The 26914-nt window shown below is 47.0% G+C and overlaps 1 protein-coding gene across 1 annotated transcript in view; it reads right to left on the bottom strand.

The window, feature by feature from the left end:
* Nucleotides 1-26914, bottom strand: part of lrrk1 (leucine-rich repeat kinase 1) — a 183119-nt gene that overhangs the window by 132552 nt on the left and 23653 nt on the right. The window contains exons 3-10 of the mRNA XM_065011179.1: nucleotides 23008-23201; nucleotides 5611-5782; nucleotides 5208-5387; nucleotides 4444-4592; nucleotides 3652-3878; nucleotides 1353-1480; nucleotides 955-1118; nucleotides 238-375 (exon numbers count right to left, since the gene is read on the bottom strand). Coding sequence (XP_064867251.1) covers nucleotides 238-375; nucleotides 955-1118; nucleotides 1353-1480; nucleotides 3652-3878; nucleotides 4444-4592; nucleotides 5208-5387; nucleotides 5611-5782; nucleotides 23008-23201 — 1352 coding nt within the window. The remainder of the gene's footprint in view (nucleotides 1-237; nucleotides 376-954; nucleotides 1119-1352; nucleotides 1481-3651; nucleotides 3879-4443; nucleotides 4593-5207; nucleotides 5388-5610; nucleotides 5783-23007; nucleotides 23202-26914) is intronic.

Raw genomic sequence — 26914 nt, 5'->3', positions numbered from 1 at the left:
ATGAACTACCACGTAGGAAGCACTGCTCCCAGTGTTGTTAAGCTGCTTTGGCCTAGGCTTTAGCTCAGTGGGCTAACAGGGTTTCGAGTTGCACATAATAGCCCAGGTATTGAACCTGTGATATGTACAGCTCAGACTGCCCAAATATTGAACCTGAATTACATGTGCAACTCAAAACCCTGTTAGCCCAGTGAGCTGAAGCCTAGGCCAAACAATGCTAGTGCTATACATCCTTACCTCCAGCTCGAATATATAGGAGGGCAGCTCCTTGATGACGTTGTCTGAGAAATCCACCTCCTGCAGCTGAGTTCTCCAGAAGATGGAGATGGTATTGGGAAGATTCTCGATGGCGTTGGATGAGGCTCGACAGTGCTTCTACAGAGGGGGAAACACCAATCAATGACTCACATCATCCAGAAGATGTTTCAAAACCATCACTCCAGTTCTGAATACAAGAGGGCAAAGGAGGTGGTGAAGCGTCGCTGAGAGGAGTCTGTATGATTTAAATGACATGACCACTTTCCATTTCAATACCTAGTACCTCCTTGCCTCTACGCCAACAATGGTCACAAATCTATAAGGACTGGATAGGTGTAAGCAACTAGTATGATGGTTCTACCCAGCTCTCCATTGGAGCTTCCACCATATTCCTTTCACCAATCCAGTCCTTTCAGAACTGAGCATTTAAAAGGGGCCAGGAGATACAGGAAGGTGCTAGGGAGCCAAAAGGAACCAGGCCCTAGTTTATTCCTACCAGGGGAACCATAGAGATACAATGAATAGATATCTTTGAGAAGAACACTAAACAGGGTAGGATCTAAAAGAAGGTGCTAGGGTTCCAAATGGAACGAGGCCGTAGTGTCTAGTGTAGTGTCTAGTGTAGTGTCTAGTGTAGTGTCTAGTGTAGTGTCTAGTGTAGTGTCTAGTGTAGTGTCTAGTGTAGTGTCTGCCTACCAGAGGGCAGGCCCAGGGGTCAGGGAAGCTGGTGAGTCTGTTCCGGCAGACTTTGAGGGAAGTGAGGGATTTGAAAGAGTGAAGAACAGCAGAGGGAAGACTGGTCAGACAGTTGTCAGACACATCCAGCTCCTCCAGCTTACGCAGACCGATCCAGTTAGTACCTGAGGAGGAGCAGAAGAGGGCAATCAATTCATTCATCAATCTTCATTTGTAGAAACCAAAACATTTTGTACAAGGTAGCAATACAATGTGCTTCACATTAACAAATAAAGACAAAATAGATAGCAGAGAAACAATTTGAGATCAGAATAAAATCCTAAGAACCCTTCTAAGAACATACTGATATACATTTGTGACAAAGAGCAAAGACCACTCTGACATGCGGTGGATCATACCATTAGGAATGTCAAACAGGGAGGTGAGCTTGTTCTTAGCAGCAGAGAGCCTCTGGACTCTGGTGAGATGGAGCAGTCCGGACGGCAAGCTGGTCAACTCATTCTGAGACAGATTCAACTGGCGAAGTCTACAGTAGGACAGGAGCAGAGAACGAACACACACACACGTCAGGATTAAGTGAGATGCTGAGGCTAACGATACAACAGAGATCAGCAGAACAGCAGACTACATATATTAGATACACAGAGTGGACAAAACATGAAGAACTCTTTCCATGGCAGACTGACCAGGTGAACCCAGGTGAAAGATATGGTCCCTTATTGATCCATTTCAAGTAAGTGTAGATGAAGGGGAGGAGACAGGTTAAAGAAGGATATTTAAGCCTTGAGACAGTTGAGAGATGGAGTGTGTTTGTGTGCCATTCAGAGGGTGACTGGGCAAGACATAACATGTAAGTGCCTTTGAACAGGATATGTAGTAGATGTCAGGCACACTGGTTTGTGTCAAAAACAGCAATGCTTCTGGGTATTTCATGCTCAACAGTTTCCCATGTGTATCAGGAATGGTCCACCACCCAAAGGACATCCAACTTGACACAACTGTGGGAAGCATTTGAGTCAACATGGACCAGCATCCCTGTGGAACGACACCTTGTAGAGTCCATGTCCCCAACGAATTGAGGCTGTTCTGAGGGCAAAAGGGAGGGTGCAACTCCATATTAGGAAGGTGTTCCTAATGTTTGGTATAGTCAGTGTAAATGTGTGTGTACACTGTACACACTGCAGTGAACCTGTTTAACTAGAATAGTAAACAAAACAACCAACTGGGGACATTTGTTAGTCAAATGCTATTTCTAGGGTGTTTAAGGTTAAGTTTAGGGTTAGCAGCTAGGTTTAGGGTTAAGGTTAAGTTTAGGGTTAGCAGCTAGGTTAAGGGTTAAGGTTAGCTTTAGGGTTAGCAGCTAGGTTAAGGGTTAAGGTTAGGGTTAGCAGCTAGGTTAAGGGTTAAGGTTAGCTTTAGGGTTAGCGGCTAGGTTAAGGGTTAAGGTTAGGGTTAGCAGCTAGGTTAAGGGTTAAGGTTAGGTTTAGGGTTAGCAGCTAGGTTAAGGGTTAAGGTTAGGGTTAGCAGCTAGGTTAAGGGTTAAGGTTAGGTTTAGGGTTAGCAGCTAGGTTAAGGGTTAAGGTTAGGTTTAGGGTTAGCAGCTAGGTTAAGGGTTAAGGTTAGGTTTAGCGTTAGCAGCTAGGTTAAGGGTTAAGGTTAGGTTTAGGGTTAGCAGCTAGGTTAAGGGTTAAGGTTAGGTTTAGGGTTAGGGTTAGCAGTTAGGTTAAGGGTTAAGGTTAGGTTTAGGGTTAGCAGCTAGGTTAAGGGTTAAGGTTAGGTTTAGGGTTAGCAGTTAGGTTAAGGGTTAAGGTTAGGTTTAGGGTTAGCAGCTAGGTTAAGGGTTAAGGTTAGGTTTAGCGTTAGCAGCTAGGTTAAGGGTTAAGGTTAGGTTTAGGGTTAGCAGCTAGGTTAAGGGTTAAGGTTAGGTTTAGGGTTAGGGTTAGCAGTTAGGTTAAGGGTTAAGGTTAGGTTTAGGGTTAGCAGCTAGGTTAAGGGTTAAGGTTAGGTTTAGGGTTAGGGTTAGCAGCTAGGTTAAGGGTTAAGGTTAGGTTTTCAGGTTAAGGAAAATAGTATTTTGAATGGGACTGAATTGTGTGTTCCCACAAGGGGGTTGTGTGTGTGTGTGCGCTAGGGCTGGCTGATATATGAAACCTCTCGCTTCCCCTCTTTGTTGGCTAAACTTGAAATATTAACATTAGCTGGCTAGCACGTGGGCTTGTGCTTGAGAGTTTGTTGATGAGACCTGGGTTCATTTCTATAAGCCTGCTACAAGTTATGCATAATGCATGGTTCTGGTTCAATTTGTAACAAAAAGGTCATTTTCATACAGACTTGAAAGCCAGATCAGTGATTATTGCAAAAAAGCAAGTTAAACTATTTTGATAAAATAATGAAATGATTAGTCGTATGGTTGTGTAAGGTATAATTTCACAAACCCTGAAGTATTAGATTGCAGCTGACTGCAGTGTATTTGACCTTGAAATCCTACAACAAAGCTTATATAGAGAAAATATGTTGAATCATCCATAAGTTTGAAAAAAATCTATTTATGATTTTTAGGCCATACCGCCCAGCCCTAGTGTGTGTGTGTGTGTGTGTGTGTGTGTGTGTGTGTGTGTGTGTGTGTGTGTGTGTGTGTGTGTGTGTGTGTGTCTGCACCTACACATCTACAACCTATCTGTGAATGTGGAGCAGCACCTGGAACAGATGATCTCCTGTGAGCTCTGTGCTGTGTGCAGCTCTTTAAACAGGTTGTTGGAGAGGTCTAGGGTCCGCAGCTGTATGAGCCCCCAGGGAACCACGGAGGGCAGGGAGCTGAGGCTGTTACAGGACAGGTCCAGGTGGGAGATACGGGACGACACGTCCATGAACCAGTCCAGCTCCAACCACGGCAGCTTCAGACCTGACCAACGGCCACATAGTAGCTAGAGGGGGAGAGAGGAAACATGTTGGCTGACGCTTTTATGGTGCACAACACACACACACACACAACACGTCTGGCCTGACCAACGGCCACATAGTAGCTAGAGGGGGAGAGAGGAAACATGTTGGCTGACGCTTTTATGGTGCACAACACACACACACACACACACACAACACGTCTGGCCTGACCAACACACTGGGTAAAACATAACACATTCACAGAGAGAAAAATACATACATACGCAGACACACAATGGAGACACACAAACACATAAACGCAGGCAAACGCAGACACACAATGGAGACACACAAACACAAACACATAAACGCAGGCAAACGCAGACACACAATGGAGACACACAAACACAAACACATAAACGCAGGCAAACGCAGACACACAATGGAGACACACAAACACAAACACATAAACGCAGGCAAACGCAGACACACAATGGAGACACACAAACACAAACACATAAACGCAGGCAAACGCAGACACACAAACGCAGACACAAACAAACGCAGACACACACTCACACAAATACACACACACCTCCCCTCAGTTACCTTTTCTCCCGCTGGTTCTGTGTGTGTGTCTGCTTCTTCTACCAGTCGTTGTTCAACGAGCAGTCTGCTGAAGGCTGGATAATCCATCAGGGTGTAGGAGGACAGCCCAGCGCCATTCTGCAGCAGGAACCTAGCTATCTCCTCATTACCTACATAGAACACAGTTAGATGTCTGGACGTTCTGAACAGACCCCTGGTCTAAGATAACAGGAAGTGCTCCTCATCTCTTCACCAATATGCCCAGAGTAGGCTGAAGTTGCTCCTAGACACTGATTTTGAGTGAGTTTTGCATCTTCCCCTCTAACGGTTAAGCGTAGGGGAAGCTGATCCTACACTACATCATAAAGCCAGAATAAGGAAGTGAGTTGGATTGGAGGTTGAATTGGAGACACAGTAGAGTAGGAGGAAATCCCCGTCTGCTGTTTTCAGCCTGACAACACACCACAGTAGGAATGTCTAACTAACATTTGGTCCGAAGTGGTTAATATGTAAGCGTACGTATGGGTGTGATGGTTGCTGATAATGGGCCTCTGAACGCCTATGTGGATATTCCATTAAAAATCAGCCATTTCCAGCTACAATAACCATTTACAACATTAACAATGTCTGCACTGTATTTCTGATCAATTTGATGTCATTTTAATGTGCTTATCTTGCAAAAACAAGGACATTTCTAAGTGAAGCCAGACTTTTGAACGTTAGTGTGTGTGTGTGCACATGTACAGTATGTGGAGTATATGTACAGTGTGTGTCTTGCTGTCTACCTGCGCGTGCAGCAGCGTAGAGAGGCAGCCCCGTGATGACAGCAAACTCCTCCTGGTGGATGGCACAGTCCTCAGCGTCGGCATGGTAACCCTGCACCAACATTCTAACCACCTCCAGGTGACCCTGTTGGCACGCCGACACCAACATCCAGTTCAACAGATCTCTGTGGACACACGGACCTGAGAGAGACATGCAATCTGTTTATCATCTACTAACTATGATTACTACACACACACTCACAGCACAGCACAGCACAGCACAGACCCACACACACAAATGCACCACATCACACACACACACACACAAAACAATACATGCAATCTGTTACTATCTATTAACTGCTACACAAACACAGGTGGAAAATGTCACACACACACACACACACCCACACAGCATTGTCACCTGGTACTGAGTCGAGCAGCTCTCTGACCAGGCTGACATGTCCATAGTGGGCAGCCAGGATGGCGGGGTTCCCCTCCGATGGCTCCAGTGGCAGGGGCACATGGGCCTCATGGAGGAGGTAACTCACGCTCTCCGCATCACCATGCTGGGTGGCCACACACAGGAGACGCAGCTGAGGAAGGGATGGGAATAGGACAAGTTAGTATATTAGCAGATAGTCAAGTTTTGTTCAAGTCCACCTCTCCACCTCTACCATAGGCTCCACCTAGCTGATCTGTAGCCAACTCTTCATTCACTGTCATGCTGTACAGTTGGGAGCAGGGGGACATTTCATTTCAATCACAGTCAATCCAGGAAGTACACTGAAATTCCAATTCTCTTCAATGTTTTTCAAATAGGAACATTTGGAATTGGAATTTGGTGTTGTTTCTGAATTGATTGGACTTGAAAACTACCTTTAAGGAAGTTTTGACACCAAGGGTTACTATGGTTTTGATAGCATTTAGTAACTTTTCCCACTCAATTCTGCAGCAAATTGGTGCTGTGACTTCGTTGCAGCAACAGCAAAATGTCATCTAGCGACAAATCAAGGAGCTAATAGCTATTCTCACTGAATATATGTTGGCAACAATGTCTGCAGCCAGGTAAAAACATGAGCATCAAAGTTGATGTAATGGCACCATCAGGTGGGCAATCAATGTACGACCAATAGATGAGTTAGCCACAACACATCCAGTATGGAACGAGGCGACCAATAGATGAGTTAGCCACAACACATCCAGTATGGACATCCGAGGCGCAATAGAAGTTAGCCACAACACATGGAGCAGGCGACCAATAGATGAGTTGGAACTCACCAATAGATGAGTTAGCCACAACACATCCAGTATGGAACGAGGCGACCAATAGATGAGTTAGCCACAACACATCCAGTATGGAACGAGGCGACCAATAGATGAGTTAGCCACAACACATCCCAGGCGACCAATAGATGAGTTAGCCACAACACATCCAGGCGACCAATAGATGAGTTAGCCACAGCACATCCAGTATGGAGCGAGGAGTTAGCCACCAATAGATGAGTTAGCCACAACACATCCAGTATGGAACGAGGCGACCAATAGATGAGTTAGCCACAACACATCCAGTATGGAACGAGGCGACCAATAGATGAGTTAGCCACAGCACATCCAGTATGGAACGAGGCGACCAATAGATGAGTTAGCCACAACACATCCAGTATGGAACGAGGCGACCAATAGATGAGTTAGCCACAACACATCCAGTATGGAACGAGGCGACCAATAGATGAGTTAGCCACACATCCAGTCCAGTAGCAACCAATAGATGAGTTAGCCACAACAATCCAGTATGGAGCAGGCGACCAATAGATGAGTTAGCCACAACACATCCAGTATGGAATGAGTTAGCCACATCCCAGGCGACCAATAGATGAGTTAGCCACAACACATCCAGACCAATAGATGAGTTAGCCACAACACATCCACAGGCGACCAGTATCCAGTATGGAACGAGGCGACCAATAGATGAGTTAGCCACAACACATCCAGTATAGATGAGTTAGCCACAGCCACAACACATCCAGTATGGAATCCAGGCGACCAATAGATGAGTTAGCCACAACACATCCAGTATGGAACGAGGCAACCAATAGATGAGCCACAACACATCCATGGATGGAGGCAACCAATAGATGAGTTAGCCACAACAAATCCAGTATGGAACGAGGCGACCAATAGATGAGTTAGCCACAACACATCCAGTATGGACCAATAGATGAGTTAGCCACAACACATCCAGTATGGGAGGCGACCAATAGATGAGTTAGCCACAACACATCCAGTATGGAACGAGGCGACCAATAGATGAGTTAGCCACAACACATCCAGTATGGAACGAGGCGACCAATAGATGAGTTAGCCACAACACATCCAGTATGGACACATCCAGTATGGGCGACCAATAGATGAGTTAGCCACAACACATCCCAGGCGACCAATAGATGAGTTAGACCAATAGATGAGTTAGCCACAACACATCCAGTATGGAACGAGGCGACCAATAGATGAGTTAGCCACAACACATCCAGTATGGACGAGGCGACCAATAGATGAGTTAGCCACACACATCCAGGCGACCAATAGATGAGGCGACCAATAGATGAGTTAGCCACAACACATCCAGTATGGAACGCAGGCGACCAATAGATGAGTTAGCCACAGCACATCCAGTATGCCACAACAAGAGGCGACCAATAGATGAGTTAGCCACAACACATCCAGTATGGAGAGGCGACCAATAGATGAGTTAGCCACAACACATCCAGTATGGAGCAGGCGACCAATAGATGAGTTAGCCACAACACATCCAGTATGGAGCAGGCGACCAATAGATAGCCACAACACATCCAGTATAGACCAATAGATGAGTTAGCCACAGCACATCCAGTATGGAACAGGCGACCAATAGATGAGTTAGCCACAACACATCCAGTATAGATGAGTTAGCCACAACACATCCAGTATGGAACGAGGCGACCAATAGATGAGTTAGCCACAACACATCCAGTATGGAGCCACAACACATCCAGGCGACCAATAGATGAGTTAGCCACAACAATCCAGATGAGTTAGCCACAACACATCCAGTATGGGAGTTAGCCACAACGACCAATCCAGATGAGACCAATAGATGAGCCACAACACATCCAGTATGGAACGAGGCGACCAATAGATGAGTTAGCCACAGCACATCCAGTATGGAACGAGGCGACCAATAGATGAGTTAGCCACAACACATCCGTATGGCCACAACACCTCCAGTATGGAGCAGGCGACCAATAGATGAGTTAGCCACAACACATCCAGTATGGAACCAGTATGGGGACCAATAGATGAGTTAGCCACAACACATCCAATGGAGTTGAGTTAGCCACAGCACATCCAGTATGGAGCAGGCGACCAATAGATGAGTTAGCCACAGCACATCCCAATAGATGAGTTAGCCACAACACATCCAGTATGGAACGAGGCGACCAATAGATGAGTTAGCCACAACACATCCAGTATGGAACGAGGCGACCAATAGATGAGTTAGCCACAACACATCCAGTATGGAAGTTAGCCACAACACATCCAGTATGAAGAGGGACCAATAGATGAGTTAGCCACAACCAATAGATGGTTAGCACATCCACAATAGATGAGTTAGCCACAACACATCCAGTATGGAACGAGGCGACCAATAGATGAGTTAGCCACAACACATCCAGTATCCAGTAGATGAGTTAGAACAGTATGGATCCAGTATGGAGGCGACCAATAGATGAGTTAGCCACAGCACATCCAGTATGGAACGAGGCGACCAATAGATGAGTTAGCCACAACACATCCAGTATGGAACAGGCGACCAATAGATGAGTTAGCCACAACACATCCAGTATGGATGAGTTAGCCGACCAATAGATGAGTTAGCCACACATCCAGTATGGAACGAGGCGACCAATAGATGAGTTAGCCACAACACATCCAGTATGGAACGAGGCGCACATCCAGTATGGAGCAGGCGACCAGATGAGTTAGCCACAACACATCCAGTATGGAACGAGGCGACCAATAGATGAGTTAGCCACAAGTTGAGTTAGCCACAACACATCCAGTATGGGAAGGCGACCAATAGATGAGTTAGCCACACATCCACATCCAGTAGATGAGGAGGCGACCAATAGATGAGTTAGCCATCCAGTAGCGAGGCGACCAATAGATGAGTTAGCCACAACACATCAGGGCGACCAATAGATGAGTTAGCCACAACACAGACCAATAGATGAGTTAGCCACAACACATCCAGTATGGAACGCAGGGCGACCAGTATGGAATCCGAGGCGACCAATAGATGAGTTAGCCACAGCACATCCAGTATGACAGGCGACCAATAGATGAGTTAGCCACAACACATCCAGTATGGAGCAGGCGACCAATAGATGAGTTAGCCACAACACATCCAGTATGGAAAGGCGACCAATAGATGAGTTAGCCACAACACATCCAGTATGGAAGGCGACCAATAGATGAGTTAGCCACAACACATCCACAGGCGCCACAACAATAGATGAGTTAGCCACAACACATCCAGTATCCACACATCCAGTATGGGAAGGCGACCAATAGATGAGTTAGCCACAACACATCCAGTATGGAACGAGTTAGGACCAATAGATGAGTTAGCCACAACACATCCAGTATGGAACGAGGCGACCAATAGATGAGTTAGCCACAACACATCCCAGCCACAACACATCCAGTATGGAGGCGACCAATAGATGAGTTAGCCACAACCATCCAGATGAGTTAGCCACAACACATCCAGTATGGAACGAGGGACCAATAGATGAGTTAGCCACAACACCAATAGATGAGTTAGCCACAACACATCCAGTATGGAACGAGGCGACCAATAGATGAGTTAGCCATCCAGTATGGAACACCAATAGATGAGTTAGCCACAACACATCCAGTAGATGAGTTAGCCACAACACATCCAGTATGGAACGAGGCGACCAATAGATGAGTTAGCCACAACACATCCAGTATGGAACAGGCGACCAATAGATGAGTTAGCCACAACACATCCAGTATGAAGAGGCGACCAATAGATGAGTTAGCCACAACATCCAGTATGGAACGAGGCGACCAATAGATGAGTTAGCCACAACAGACCAATAGATAGCCACAACACATCCAGTATGGAACAGGCGACCAATAGATGAGTTAGCCACAACACATCCAGTATGGAGCAGGCGACCAATAGATGAGTTAGCCACAACACATCCAGTATGGAACAGGCGACCAATAGATGAGTTAGCCACAGCACATCCAGTATGGACGAGGCGACCAATAGATGAGTTAGCCACACACATCCAGACCAATAGATGAGTTAGCCACAACACATCCAGTATGGAACGAGGCGACCAATAGATGAGAGTTAGCCACAATAGATGAGTTAGCCACAACACATCCAGTATGGGAACCAATAGATGAGTTAGCCACAACACATCCAGTATGGAACGAGGCGACCAATAGATGAGTTAGCCACAACACATCCAGTATGGAACGAGGCGACCAATAGATGAGTTAGCCACAACACATCCAAGGCACCAATAGAGAGTTAGCCACAACACATCCAGTATAGGCGACCAATAGATGAGTTAGCCACAACACATCCAGTATGGAACGAGGCGACCAATAGATGAGTTAGCCACAGCACATCCAGTATGGAACGAGGCGACCAATAGATGAGTTAGCCACAACAAATCCAGTATGGAACGAGGCTACCTCTACAACACCTGGATACGGTGTTAGTGATTGGCTGAAATAGAATTAGGGCTGTCCTCAATTAAAGAAAAAATATTGGTTGACCGAAAGTTGTTTGTTCTTTTGACCAATCGATTTGTCAAAATTTTAAGCCTGTATTTTTCCATTTATAGACACACCCTACGTGTTTTAATAAAATCAACTATATGTATTGAGCTTGTCTGATGCTTTAAGCTTACGGTTTGATGAAATAAGAAATGCCTCAAGAGGGCACCAGAGATCTAGATAACCAGAAGACCTTAACCTGACCCAACTATTCTCCTCCCGCTCCTGCTGGCTTTCGCAGAATATGCCGTTACTCTCCTGAAGTTGCCGGTAATAGGCTGCAGGAGGACTCGGCAACCTTTCTCATGTGGAATGCCGATTTATCTTACCAATTCTACCGATCTCTGTGCCAGCTATGTTTTTCATTAACACATTTTGGTGAAGCAGTTTCATTTAATTTATAATATCTTCATATCTCAAAATCATTGTCATGTGGTTCATCAAAATTCTATCCAAAACAAAATGATGAACCTAAAAAGTCAATTCTATTGCCATTGCCAACTATGTAAAAATAGCCTACATAAAGCCAAACAGTACCAGCACACAAAATGAGTAACAGAACCTATTTCAGCCCAAGTCCAGCACTGATAAGATGTAATCAGGTAGGCCTATTTTATGATGTTTCCACTGGATCAGAGCATGACATTGTTCCCTTTCACGCTGAGTGGTTACCGAAAGGGAGAGAGCTGGAAAGACTTTTCAAATACATTAAGGAACTATTGTAATTCACAATTAATATAAAAACAGACTTTGTTTGCTTGCTGTTTAAGGTGAAGTACTTTATTTTGAGAAGCTCCACAGGTCATTCGTGGTGGTGCATTAAGCCAATCCAAAATACTATCAGATCCCCAAATGGACACATTTATATACATTTGCGCACAGGCCAGGTAGCCTATAGGCCTACTTCTATGTATAATCAGGCCAGGTAGCCTATAGGCCTACTTCTATGTATAATCAGGCCAGGTAGCCTATAGGCCTACTTCTATGTATAATCAGGCCAGGTAGCCTATAGGCCTACTTCAATGTATAATCAGGCCAGGTAGCCTATAGGCCTACTTCTATGTATAATCAGGCCAGGTAGCCTATAGGCCTACTTCTATGTATAATCAGGCCAGGTAGCCTATAGGCCTACTTCTATGTATAATCAGGCCAGGTAGCCTATAGGCCTACTTCTATGTATAATCAGGCCAGGTAGCCTATAGGCCTACTTCTATGTATAATCAGGCCAGGTAGCCTATAGGCCTACTTCTATGTATAATCAGGCCAGGTAGCCTATAGGCCTACTTCTATGTATAATCAGGCCAGGTAGCCTATAGGCCTACTTCTATGTATAATCAGGCCAGGTAGCCTATAGGACTACTTCTATGTATAATCAGGCCAGGTAGTCTATAGGCCTACTTCTATGTATAATCAGGCCAGGTAGTCTATAGGCCTACTTCTATGTATAATCAGGCCAGGTAGCCTATTGGCCTACTTCTATGTATAATCAGGCCAGGTAGCCTATAGGCCTACTTCTATGTATAATCAGGCCAGGTAGCCTATAGGCCTACTTCTATGTATAATCAGGCCAGGTAGCCTATAGGCCTACTTCTATGCGTGAGCATCCTTACTCAACATTGACAGCAGCGCTCCGAACAAAGGACAATGACTAAATTGACAAAACTTGTAAATGGAATGAAATAAACCAAAACTTGTATCTCACAAGTGTAGCAGCATTGGTTGTGCGTCTGCAAACAATGTGTCCGCACCAACAATGAGAACAGGAAGACATGGCAGATGAGACATTATATTAATTTACGGTCATTGTACTACTGGTGATATGTAAATGGAGAAGTGATATAAACTAACAAACGCAAACAATTCACAATGAATTTACAATGAATTGATGAAACAATGAATGTGCACAAATTGGCGGGAGAGAGCGCATTCTGTAGAGAGAAGTGCATTGTACATCTGGGCGCTGCATTGGCCATGCAGCATTTACGGTGTGACGGCCTCAGCAGGAGTCGGGGGGTTCATACTTGTGCTTCATGGAGCAGTGCAGAGCTGTTGTCAAGGAAGTGAGTTTGTGTTTTCTACAGGATGTATCCCCCTCCACCTACTGTCAACCAACCATGTCAATGCAGACACAGAACCCACTGCATTGTTACAACATTTGGAAAGCGCATGGCGATGGGGTACAGTGCTGGATTTGGCCTTTGCATGTCTCTGAAGGCGCCGCAATTGCGTCACACAGACCCAAAGCCACAACAGAATCAGAAGAACAGTTTCTGAGAGTCAACAGCTTGCGTGATAGGCGGCTCACAGGACAACAGCTTGCGTGATAGGCGGCTCACAGGACAACAGCTTGCGTGATAGGTGACTCACAGGACAACAGCTTGCGTGATAGGCGGCTCACAGGACAACAGCTTGCGTGATAGGCGGCTCACAGGACAACAGCTTGCGTGATAGGCGGCTCACAGGACAACAGCTTGCGTGATAGGCGGCTCACAGGACAACAGCTTGCGTGATAGGCGGATCACAGGACAACAGCTTGCGTGATAGGCGGCTCACAGGACAACAGCTTGCGTGATAGGCGGCTCACAGGACAACAGCTTGCGTGATAGGCGGCTCACAGGACAACAGCTTGCGTGATAGGCGGCTCACAGGACAACAGCTTGCGTGATAGGCGGCTCACAGGACAACAGCTTCAAGCTGTTATGTGAAGGGAGTAGTACACAGCGTTGTATGAAATCTCCAGTTTCTTGGCAATTTCTCACATGGAATAGCCTTCATTTCTCAGAACAAGAATAGGCTGACGAGTTTCAAAAGAAAGTATTTGTTTCTGGCCATTTTGAGCCTGTAATCAAACCCACAAATGCTGATGCTCCAGATACTCAACTAGTCTAAAGAAGGACAGTTTTATTGCTTCTTTAATCCGCACAACAGTTTTCAGCTGTGCGAACATAATTGCAAAAGGGTTTTCTAATGATCAATTAGCCTTCTAAAATAAAGAACTTGGATTAGCTAACACAACTGCCATTGGAACACAGGAGTGATGGTTGCGCCTAACATTAACAATGTCTACACTGTATTTCTGATAAATGTTCTGTTATTTTAGTGGACATTTTTTTTTGCTTTTCTCATACATGTTACTGCTTGACTAAAACAATCTCTGGCCGATCAACAGCCCAATGACCAAACAATTGACCAGTCGACTAATAGAATACTGTGCTCACTGACTGTTGTTCTCTCGGACCAGAGTTGGACCTGGTCTCTGTTCTCATTCCACAGAAACCACAGACAGTTTCCAATGCTGAACTTTGTGATTGTATTGTAGACAAGCACTGGATGGCAGGGTAACTGTTTGAAATATTGATATATATTAACTGTATCGACCAACGGAATACTTTTCAGTTCCTTTGGGCACCATGCACTCTGCACACTGTTGTGTTGCCCTACTTCTTACTTAAAGGCTTTTTAAGCACTAGAGAGAGTTGACAAGCTGCTTTCAAGCACACAGACCTCGTTCATCTATAATTCCTGGTTACCACTGGCCGACGTTGTGAGGAAGCCTAAAAGTAGCAGTATGAATCAAGCGTTGGGGTATTTTAGGGTACAAGAACAGAAGCCATGTAACTAAAAAAAAAGTTCTGCTTTTTCAATCTGACACATAATTGTTTTATAGGCATGTATGAATTTAACATTATCTCTAGTCAACCTGTATTACCAGTTCTCAGGAACATGGCAGTAACTGGGTCTCCACATCTCCAGTCAACCTATATTACCAGTTCTCAGGAACATGGCAGTAACTGGGTCTCCACATCTCCAGTCAACCTGTATTACCAGTTCTCAGGAACATGGCAGTAACTGGCTCTCCACATCTCTAGTCAACCTGTATTACCAGTTCTCAGGAACATGGCAGTAACTGGGTCTCCACATCTCTAGTCAACCTGTATTACCAGTTCTCAGGAACATGGCAGTAACTGGGTCTCCACATCTCCAGTCAACCTGTATTACCAGTTCTCAGGAACATGGCAGTAACTAGGTCTCCACATCTCCAGTCAACCTGTATAACCAGTTCTCAGGAACATGGCAGTAACTGGGTCTCCACATCTCCAGTCAACCTGTATTACCAGTTCTCAGGAACATGGCAGTAACTGGGTCTCCACATCTCCAGTCAACCTGTATTACCAGTTCTCAGGAACATGGCAGTAACTAGGTCTCCACATCTCCAGTCAACCTGTATTACCAGTTCTCAGGAACATGGCAGTAACTGGTCTCCACATCTCCAGTCAACCTGTATAACCAGTTCTCAGGAACATTGCAGTAACTGGGTCTCCACATCTCCAGTCAACCTGTATTACCAGTTCTCAGGAACATGGCAGTAACTGGGTCTCCACATCTCCAGTCAACCTATATTACCAGTTCTCAGGAACATGGCAGTAACTAGGTCTCCACATCTCCAGTCAACCTGTATTACCAGTTCTCAGGAACATGGCAGTAACTGGGTCTCCACATCTCCAGTCAACCTGTATTACCAGTTCTCAGGAACATGGCAGTAACTGGGTCTCCACATCTCCAGTCAACCTGTATAACCAGTTCTCAGGAACATTGCAGTAACTGGGTCTCCACATCTCCAGTCAACCTGTATTACCAGTTCTCAGGAACATGGCAGTAACTGGGTCTCCACATCTCCAGTCAACCTATATTACCAGTTCTCAGGAACATGGCAGTAACTAGGTCTCCACATCTCCAGTCAACCTGTATTACCAGTTCTCAGGAACATGGCAGTAACTGGGTCTCCACATCTCTAGTCAACCTGTATTACCAGTTCTCAGGAACATGGCAGTAACTGGGTCTCCACATCTCCAGTCAACCTGTATAACCAGTTCTCAGGAACATGGCAGTAACTGGGTCTCCACATCTCCAGTCAACCTGTATTACCAGTTCTCAGGAACATGGCAGTAACTGGGTCTCCACATCTCCAGTCAACCTGTATAACCAGTTCTCAGGAACATTGCAGTAACTGGGTCTCCACATCCCCAGTCAACCTGTATTACCAGTTCTCAGGAACATGGCAGTAACTGGGTCTCCACATCTCCAGTCAACCTGTATTACCAGTTCTCAGGAACATGGCAGTAACTAGGTCTCCACATCTCCAGTCAACCTGTATTACCAGTTCTCAGGAACATGGCAGTAACTGGGTCTCCACATCTCCAGTCAACCTATATTACCAGTTCTCAGGAACATGGCAGTAACTGGGTCTCCACATCTCTAGTCAACCTGTATTACCAGTTCTCAGGAACATGGCAGTAACTGGGTCTCCACATCTCCAGTCAACCTGTATTACCAGTTCTCAGGAACATGGCAGTAACTGGGTCTCCACATCTCTAGTCAACCTGTATTACCACTTATCAGGAACATGGCAGTAACTAGGTCTCCACATCTCCAGTCAACCTGTATAACCAGTTCTCAGGAACATTGCAGTAACTGGGTCTCCACATCTCCAGTCAACCTGTATTACCAGTTCTCAGGAACATGGCAGTAACTGGGTCTCCACATCTCCAGTCAACCTATATTACCAGTTCTCAGGAACATGGCAGTAACTAGGTCTCCACATCTCCAGTCAACCTGTATTACCAGTTCTCAGGAACATGGCAGTAACTGGGTCTCCACATCTCCAGTCAACCTGTATTACCAGTTCTCAGGAACATGGCAGTAACTGGCTCTCCACATCTCTAGTCAACCTGTATTACCAGTTCTCAGGAACATGGCAGTAACTGGGTCTCCACATCTCTAGTCAACCTGTATTACCAGTTCTCAGGAACATGGCAGTAACTGGGTCTCCACATCTCCAGTCAACCTGTATAACCAGTTCTCAGGAACATGGCAGTAACTAGGTCTCCACATCTCCAGTCAACCTGTATAACCAGTTCTCAGGAACATGGCAGTAACTGGGTCTCCACATCTCTAGTCAACCTGTATTACCAGTTCTCAGGAACATGGCAGTAACTGGGTCTCCACATCTCCAGTCAACCTGTATTACCAGTTCTCAGGAACATGGCAGTAACTAGGTCTCCACATCTCCAGTCAACCTGTATAACCAGTTCTCAGGAACATGGCAGTAACTGGGTCTCCACATCTCTAGTCAACCTGTATTACCAGTTCTCAGGAACATGGCAGTAACTGGGTCTCCACATCTCCAGTCAACCTGTATAACCAGTTCTCAGGAACATGGCAGTAACTAGGTCTCCACATCTCCAGTCAACCTGTATAACCAGTTCTCAGGAACATGGCAGTAACTGGGTCTCCACATCTCCAGTCAACCTGTATTACCAGTTCTCAGGAACATGGCAGTAACTGGGTCTCCACATCTCCAGTCAACCTGTATTACCAGTTCTCAGGAACATGGCAGTAACTGGGTCTCCACATCTCCAGTCAACCTGTATAACCAGTTCTCAGGAACATGGCAGTAACTGGGTCTCCACATCTCCAGTCAACCTGTATAACCAGTTCTCAGGAACATGGCAGTAACTGGGTCTCCACATCTCCAGTCAACCTGTATTACCAGTTCTCAGGAACATGGCAGTAACTGGGTCTCCACATCTCCAGTCAACCTGTATTACCAGTTCTCAGGAACATGGCAGTAACTGGGTCTCCACATCTCCAGTCAACCTGTATTACCAGTTCTCAGGAACATGGCAGTAACTGGGTCTCCACATCTCCAGTCAACCTGTATTACCAGTTCTCAGGAACATGGCAGTAACTAGGTCTCCACATCTCCAGTCAACCTGTATTACCAGTTCTCAGGAACATGGCAGTAACTGGGTCTCCACATCTCAGTCAACCTGTATTACCAGTTCTCAGGAACATGGCAGTAACTGGGTCTCCACATCTCTAGTCAACCTGTATTACCAGTTCTCAGGAACATGGCAGTAACTGGGTCTCCACATCTCCAGTCAACCTGTATTACCAGTTCTCAGGAACATGGCAGTAACTGGGTCTCCACATCTCCAGTCAACCTGTATAACCAGTTCTCAGGAACATGGCAGTAACTGGGTCTCCACATCTCCAGTCAACCTGTATTACCAGTTCTCAGGAACATGGCAGTAACTGGGTCTCCACATCTCCAGTCAACCTGTATTACCAGTTCTCAGGAACATGGCAGTAACTAGGTCTCCACATCTCCAGTCAACCTGTATTACCAGTTCTCAGGAACATGGGAACATGTCAACCTGCAGTTCTCAGGAACATGGCAGGGTCTCCACATCTCCAGTCAACCTGTATAACCAGTTCTCAGGAACATGGCAGTAACTGGGTCTCCACATCTCCAGTCAACCTGTATTACCAGTTCTCAGGAACATGGCAGTAACTGGGTCTCCACATCTCCAGTCAACCTGTATAACCAGTTCTCAGGAACATTGCAGTAACTGGGTCTCCACATCTCCAGTCAACCTGTATTACCAGTTCTCAGGAACATGGCAGTAACTGGGTCTCCACATCCCCAGTCAACCTGTATTACCAGTTCTCAGGAACATGGCAGTAACTGGGTCTCCACATCTCCAGTCAACCTGTATTACCAGTTCTCAGGAACATGGCAGTAACTAGGTCTCCACATCTCCAGTCAACCTGTATTACCAGTTCTCAGGAACATGGCAGTAACTGGGTCTCCACATCTCCAGTCAACCTATATTACCAGTTCTCAGGAACATGGCAGTAACTGGGTCTCCACATCTCCAGTCAACCTGTATTACCAGTTCTCAGGAACATGGCAGTAACTGGGTCTCCACATCTCCAGTCAACCTGTATTACCAGTTCTCAGGAACATGGCAGTAACTGGGTCTCCACATCTCTAGTCAACCTGTATTACCACTTATCAGGAACATGGCAGTAACTAGGTCTCCACATCTCCAGTCAACCTGTATAACCAGTTCTCAGGAACATTGCAGTAACTGGGTCTCCACATCTCCAGTCAACCTGTATTACCAGTTCTCAGGAACATGGCAGTAACTGGGTCTCCACATCTCCAGTCAACCTATATTACCAGTTCTCAGGAACATGGCAGTAACTAGGTCTCCACATCTCCAGTCAACCTGTATTACCAGTTCTCAGGAACATGGCAGTAACTGGGTCTCCACATCTCCAGTCAACCTGTATTACCAGTTCTCAGGAACATGGCAGTAACTGGCTCTCCACATCTCTAGTCAACCTGTATTACCAGTTCTCAGGAACATGGCAGTAACTGGGTCTCCACATCTCTAGTCAACCTGTATTACCAGTTCTCAGGAACATGGCAGTAACTGGGTCTCCACATCTCCAGTCAACCTGTATAACCAGTTCTCAGGAACATGGCAGTAACTAGGTCTCCACATCTCCAGTCAACCTGTATAACCAGTTCTCAGGAACATGGCAGTAACTGGGTCTCCACATCTCTAGTCAACCTGTATTACCAGTTCTCAGGAACATGGCAGTAACTGGGTCTCCACATCTCCAGTCAACCTGTATTACCAGTTCTCAGGAACATGGCAGTAACTAGGTCTCCACATCTCCAGTCAACCTGTATAACCAGTTCTCAGGAACATGGCAGTAACTGGGTCTCCACATCTCTAGTCAACATGTATTACCAGTTCTCAGGAACATGGCAGTAACTGGGTCTCCACATCTCCAGTCAACCTGTATAACCAGTTCTCAGGAACATGGCAGTAACTAGGTCTCCACATCTCCAGTCAACCTGTATAACCAGTTCTCAGGAACATGGCAGTAACTGGGTCTCCACATCTCTAGTCAACCTGTATTACCAGTTCTCAGGAACATGGCAGTAACTGGGTCTCCACATCTCCAGTCAACCTGTATTACCAGTTCTCAGGAACATGGCAGTAACTAGGTCTCCACATCTCCAGTCAACCTGTATAACCAGTTCTCAGGAACATGGCAGTAACTAGGTCTCCACATCTCCAGTCAACCTGTATAACCAGTTCTCAGGAACATTGCAGTAACTGGGTCTCCACATCTCTAGTCAACCTGTATTACCAGTTCTCAGGAACATGGCAGTAACTGGGTCTCCACATCTCCAGTCAACCTATATTACCAGTTCTCAGGAACATGGCAGTAACTAGGTCTCCACATCTCCAGTCAACCTGTATTACCACTTCTCAGGAACATGGCAGTAACTGGGTCTCCACATCTCCAGTCAACCTGTATTACCAGTTCTCAGGAACATGGCAGTAACTGGCTCTCCACATCTCTAGTCAACCTGTATTACCAGTTCTCAGGAACATGGCAGTAACTGGGTCTCCACATCTCTAGTCAACCTGTATTACCAGTTCTCAGGAACATGGCAGTAACTGGGTCTCCACATCTCCAGTCAACCTGTATAACCAGTTCTCAGGAACATGGCAGTAACTGGGTCTCCACATCTCCAGTCAACCTGTATAACCAGTTCTCAGGAACATGGCAGTAACTAGGTCTCCACATCTCCAGTCAACCTGTATAACCAGTTCTCAGGAACATGGCAGTAACTGGGTCTCCACATCTCTAGTCAACCTGTATTACCAGTTCTCAGGAACATGGCAGTAACTGGGTCTCCACATCTCCAGTCAACCTGTATTACCAGTTCTCAGGAACATGGCAGTAACTAGGTCTCCACATCTCCAGTCAACCTGTATAACCAGTTCTCAGGAACATGGCAGTAACTGGGTCTCCACATCTCCAGTCAACCTGTATTACCAGTTCTCAGGAACATGCCAGTAACTGGGTTGTATTCAGTAGGGAGAAAACGTCTTGAAACGCAGTGAAACCTGGCGGTACTAGCTGAACTCGTCCGATAATAGCCGGAACATATGCTGGTGTGTCAAGTGTTAAGTTACTGTGAGCTCCACATCAAATCTATTCCTGAATGACAGGAAGACAAGCAGATAAAGGTAACCAAGGGCAACACTGAACACTCTAGGAAAGGAGAAGTGGGTTTGGCAGCATGGGTGTTTGGAACCTACCACATACACACACACGCGCGCACGCGAGATTACTGTCCCATAATGATCCATACAGTAATGAGATTACTGTCCCATAATGATCCATACAGTAGAGATTACTGTCCCATAATGATCCATACAGTAATGAGATTACTGTCCCATAAAGTAATGAGATTACTGTCCCATAATGATCCATACAGTAATGAGATTACTGTCCCATAATGATCCATAAAGTAATGAGATTACTGTCCCATACAGTAATGAGATTACTGTCCCATAATGATCCATACAGTAATGAGATTACTGTCCCATACAGTAATGAGATTACTGTCCCATAATGATCCATAAAGTAATGAGATTACTGTCCCATACAGTAATGAGATTACTGTCCCATACAGTAATGAGATTACTGTCCCATAATGATCCATACAGTAATGAGATTACTGTCCCATAATGATCCATACAGTAATGAGATTACTGTCCCATAATGATCCATACAGTAGAGATTACTGTCCCATAATGATCCATACAGTAATGAGATTACTGTCCCATAATGATCCATACAGTAATGAGATTGCTGTCCCATAATGATCCATAAAGTAATGAGATTACTGTCCCATAATGATCCATAAAGTAATGAGATTACTGTCCCATAATGATCCATACAGTAATGAGATTACTGTCCCATAATGATCCATAAAGTAATGAGATTACTGTCCCATAATGATCCATAAAGTAATGAGATTACTGTCCCATAATGATCCATACAGTAATGAGATTACTGTAATCTACGTAAATAAGTGATGTGTCAGTAGAACAGAGGTAATAAAGAAACCTGGAATCAGTACTTGAACTGGTTCTGTATTGAAGGGAGTATTTCATAGTGCTTATGGAGAGGCAGGAGAGAGAAAGGCAGAACTAGGCCACTTGTCTCCTGACACTGTGTCTGGCAGGCTGGGATCCAGTCCAAAACAACAAGCGCAGTACACCCACTCTAGAATATTAACAAACTATCACATAACTAGAGTACCACTCAGATAACACACACACATTCACACAGTGACATGTAAACACACACACAACACAGTGACATGTAAATACACACACACACACACACAACACATGTAAATACACACACACACAGTGACATGTAAATACACACACACACACACACACAACACATGTAAATACACACACACACACAGTGACATGTAAATACACACACAACGCATGTAAATACACACACACACAGTGACATGTAAATACACACACACACAGTGACATGTAAATACACACACACACACACACACACACACAACACATGTAAATACACACACACACAGTGACATGTAAATACACACACACACACACACACACACACCACATGTAAATACACACACACACAGTGACATGTAAATACACACACACACACACACAACACATGTAAATACACACACACACAGTGACATGTAAATCAAATCAAATCAGATTTTATTTGTCACATACACATGGTTAGCAGATGTTAATGCGAGTGTAGCGAAATGCTTGTGCTTCTAGTTCCGACAATGCAGTAATAACCAACAAGTAATCTAGCTAACAATTCCAAAACTACTGTCTTATACACAGTGTAAGGGGATAAAGGGGATAAAGAATATGTACATAAAGATATATGAGTGAGTGATGGTACAGAGCGGCATAGGCAAGATACAGTAGATGGTATTGAGTGCAGTATATACATATGAGATGAGTATGTAAACAAAGTGGCATAGTTAAAGTGGCTAGTGATACATGTATTACATAAAGATGCAGTAGATGATATAGAGTACAGTATATACATATACATATGAGATGAATAATGTAGGGTATGTAAACATTATATTAGGTAGCATTGTTTAAAGTGGCTAGTGATATATTTTGTGTGCGTGTGCATGCTTGTATTTTCGAGACAGGTCTCTCTCTGTTCCACTCACCCCCTCTGTTCCACTCACCCCCTCTGTTCCACTCACCCCCTCCAGCCGAGGACTAGCTGCACTACACTCCACACAGCAGGCTTGCTGGATCAGCTCCCGGGCCCTGCTGCTCTCCCCTTCCCCGTACGCTGCCTGGATGTTCTCCAGGGTTGGAGACGGACCCAGAGAGGAGGCTCCACCGCTGCCCATCGCAGACGCCTTGGCTCCCATGTCCTCCACTGCCAAAGAACCTGGGGAGAGGAGGACAGAGGAAGAGAAGATAACAGAAGAGAGGAGACAGAAGAGAGGAGAAGGAACAGAGAAGAGAGGAGAAGACAAAAGAGAGGAGACAGAAGAGAGGAGAAGGAACAGAGAAGAGAGGAGACAGAAGAGAGGAGACAGAAGAGAGGAGAAGGAACAGAGAAGAGAGGAGACAGAAGAGAGGAGACAGAAGAGAGGAGCAGACAGAAGAGAGGAGCAGACAGAAGAGAGGAGACAGAAGAGAGGAGACAGAAGAGAGGAGAAACGGAACATACTTCCATTAGATCAGACCAGCTGCAGTCTAACACAGTAACAGAATATTGGGGGAGTAGGCGTGCACAGAGCACCGGTGGCAAGTAAGAAATAGGTCACCCTGCTAAAGAATGCAGTCTCTCTCCCTCTGGATACTGGACTAGTGTTGTAATTTGGAGTGAACACACACACACACACACACACACACACACACACACACACACACACACACACAATAAGAAGCTCTCATGTTCATTACGAAACATCAGTTTGCACTAATGAATAAACCTGGGGTTTATCATCCTTTGGAAAGAGTGAACTGATATCTCAATACAGGTCAGTATTACTTCACTTCAGTGGTTCCAGTGTGGTAATAATGTCTGTCATCAACCAGATGAGTGGGTCAGTTCATGGGGTGAACAATCCACATAGAAAAACAATGGGCAATTTAAACATGTCCATTCATCCTCTGCACTGAAATTGAATCAATCCCAGCCCTGGTATCTATAGATTATAGTATATATAGATTATAGTTGACCTGAGTTGGTGACCTTAAAGGACTAGGCATGGATCGTGTTAATTAGGCACAAGAGGAAAACAGACTGAAACAGGGAGGGACTACATGGACTTGTCCAATAAGAAACACTCATTGTTTTTCCCATTGTGTGCCCTAATATACACAACCCTGGATTGGTTTGAATCCACTTACAACACAACAGAGAAGTACTCATCAAGTCTGATGCTGGCTCCTTATTCTACCACTGGGATGACACTTTTTCCCAATATACCTATTCCCCCTCTCTCTTCTCCCTTCTCCAGAACCTGTGAGGTGGCCACTACCAATCCTTTCTTTAAGCTTTGCATTGACAATATCACTGGTCAATATGGGGTCTTCTGTATGTATGTATGTATGTATGTATGTATGTATGTATGTATGTATGCATGTATGTATGCATGCATGCATGTATGTATGTATGTATGTATGGGATTCTGAGGTTATCTTGAGAAGATCAATTCCTGTGTGTGATCTAATATAGAGACTCAGAGACTGTAGCCATGTCTTTCCCTTCAAACCGTGCGCGTCCCTGTAACCGTGCGCGTCCCTCGTCCCTGTAACCGTGCGCGTCCCTCGTCCCTGTAACCGTGCGGGTCCCTCATCCCTGTAACCGTGCGGGTCCCTGTAACCGTGCGCGTCCCTGTAACCGTGCGGGTCCCTCATCCCTGTAACCGTGCGCGTCCCTGTAACCGTGCGGGTCCCTCGTCCCTGTAAACGTGCGGGTCCCTGTAACCGTGCGGGTCCCTCGTCCCTGTAACCGTGCGCGTCCCTGTAACCGTGCGGGTCCCTCGTCCCTGTAACCGTGCGCGTCCCTGTAACCGTGCGGGTCCCTCGTCCCTGTAACCGTGCGGGTCCCTCGTCCCTGTAACCGTGCGCGTCCCTGTAACCGTGCGGATCCCTTCAAACCATGCGGATCCCTTCAAACCATGCGGGTCCCTTCAAACCAACCATGCGGGTCCCTTCAAACCAACCATGCGGGTCCCTTCAAACCAACCATGCGGGTCCCTTCAAACCATGCGGGTCCCTTCAAACCAACCATGCGGGTCCCTTCAAACCAACCATGCGGGTCCCTTCAAACCATGCGGGTCCCTTCAAACCATGCGGGTGGGTTCCTGTAACCGTGCGGGTCCCTTCAAACCATGCGGATCCCTTCAAACCAACCATGCGGGTCCCTTCAAACCATGCGGGTGGGTTCCTGTAACCGTGCGGGTCCCTTCAAACCATGCGGGTCCCTTCAAACCAACCATGCGGGTCCCTTCAAACCATGCGGGTGGGTTCCTGTAACCATGCGGGTGGGTTCCTGTAACCATGCGGGTGGGTTCCTGTAACCATGCGGGTCCCTTCAAACCAACCATGCGCCTCTCTGCAGCCCTGAGCCTCTCTGCAGCCCTGAGCGTCTCTGCAGCCCTGAGCCTCTCTGCAGCCCTGAGCCTCTCTGCAGCCCTGAGCCTCTCTGCAGCCCTGAGCGTCTCTGCAGCCCTGAGCCTCTCTGCAGCCCTGAGCCTCTCTGCAGCCCTGAGCGTCTCTGCAGCCCTGACAGTCTCTGCAGCCCTGAGCCTCTTCTGCAGCCCTGAGCCTCTTCTGCAGCCCTGAGCCTCTTCTGCAGCCCTGAGCCTCTTCTGCAGCCCTGAGCCTCTCTGCAGCCCTGAGCGCCTCTGCAGCCCTGACCGTCTCTGCAGCCCTGACCGTCTCTGCAGCCCTGACCGTCTCTGCAGCCCTGACCGTCTCTGCAGCCCTGACCGTCTCTGCAGCCCTGACCGTCTCTGCAGCCCTGAGCCTCTCTGCAGCCCTGAGCCTCTCTGCAGCCCTGAGCCTCTCTGCAGCCCTGAGCCTCTCTGCAGCCCTGAGCCTCTCTGCAGCCCTGAGCGTCTCTGCAGCCCTGAGCGTCTCTGCAGCCCTGAGCGTCTCTGCAGCCCTGAGCGTCTCTGCGTCTCTGCAGCCCTGAGCGTCTCTGCGTCTCTGCAGCCCTGAGCGTCTCTGCAGCCCTGCGCGTCTCTGCAGCCCTGCGCGTCTCTGCAGCCCTGCGCGTCTCTGCAGCCCTGAGCTGCAGCCTCTGCAGCCCTGAGCGTCTCTGCAGCCCTGAGCGTCCAGCCCGTCTCTGCAGTCTCTGCAGCCCTGAGCCTCTCTGCAGCCCTGAGCGTCTCTGCAGCCCTGAGCGTCTCTGCAGCCCTGAGCGTCTCTGCAGCCCGTCTCTGCAGCCCTGAGCGTCTCTGCAGCCCTGAGCGTCTCTGCAGCCCTGAGCGTCTCTGCGTCTCTGCAGCCCTGAGCGTCTCTGCAGCCCTGAGCGTCTCCCAGCCTGCAGCCCTGAGCGTCTCTGCAGCCCTGAGCGTCTCTGCAGCCCTGAGCGTGCAGCTCTGCAGCCCTGAGCGTCTCTGCAGCCCTGAGCCTCTCTGCAGCCCTGAGCGCCTCTGCAGCCCTGAGCGCCCTCTGCAGCCCTGAGCGCCTCTGCAGCCCTGAGCGCCTCTGCAGCCCTGAGCGCCTGCAGCCCTGAGCGCCTCTGCAGCCCTGAGCGCCTCTGCAGCCCTGAGCGCCTCTGCAGCCCTGAGCCTCTCTGCAGCCCTGAGCGCCTCTGCAGCCCTGAGCCTCTCTGCAGCCCTGAGCGTCTCTGCAGCCCTGAGCGCTCTCTGCAGCCCTGAGCCTCTGCAGCCCTGCAGCTCTCTGCAGCCCTGAGCCTCTCTGCAGCCCTGAGCGTCTCTGCAGCCCTGAGCGTCTCTGCAGCCCTGAGCGCTCTCTGCAGCCCTGCGTCTCTGCAGCCCTGAGCGCTCTCTGCGTCTCTGCAGCCCTGAGCCCTGCGCGTCTCTGCAGCCCTGAGCCTCTCTGCAGCCCTGAGCCTCTCTGCAGCCCTGCGCGTCTCTGCAGCCCTGCTGCAGCCCTCTCTGCAGCCCTGAGCGTCTC

This window comes from Oncorhynchus nerka, linkage group LG27 (genome assembly GCF_034236695.1).
Source record: "Oncorhynchus nerka isolate Pitt River linkage group LG27, Oner_Uvic_2.0, whole genome shotgun sequence".
Classification (NCBI taxonomy): Eukaryota; Metazoa; Chordata; class Actinopteri; order Salmoniformes; family Salmonidae; genus Oncorhynchus; species Oncorhynchus nerka.
This window is presented reverse-complemented; position numbering and strand designations above follow the sequence as displayed.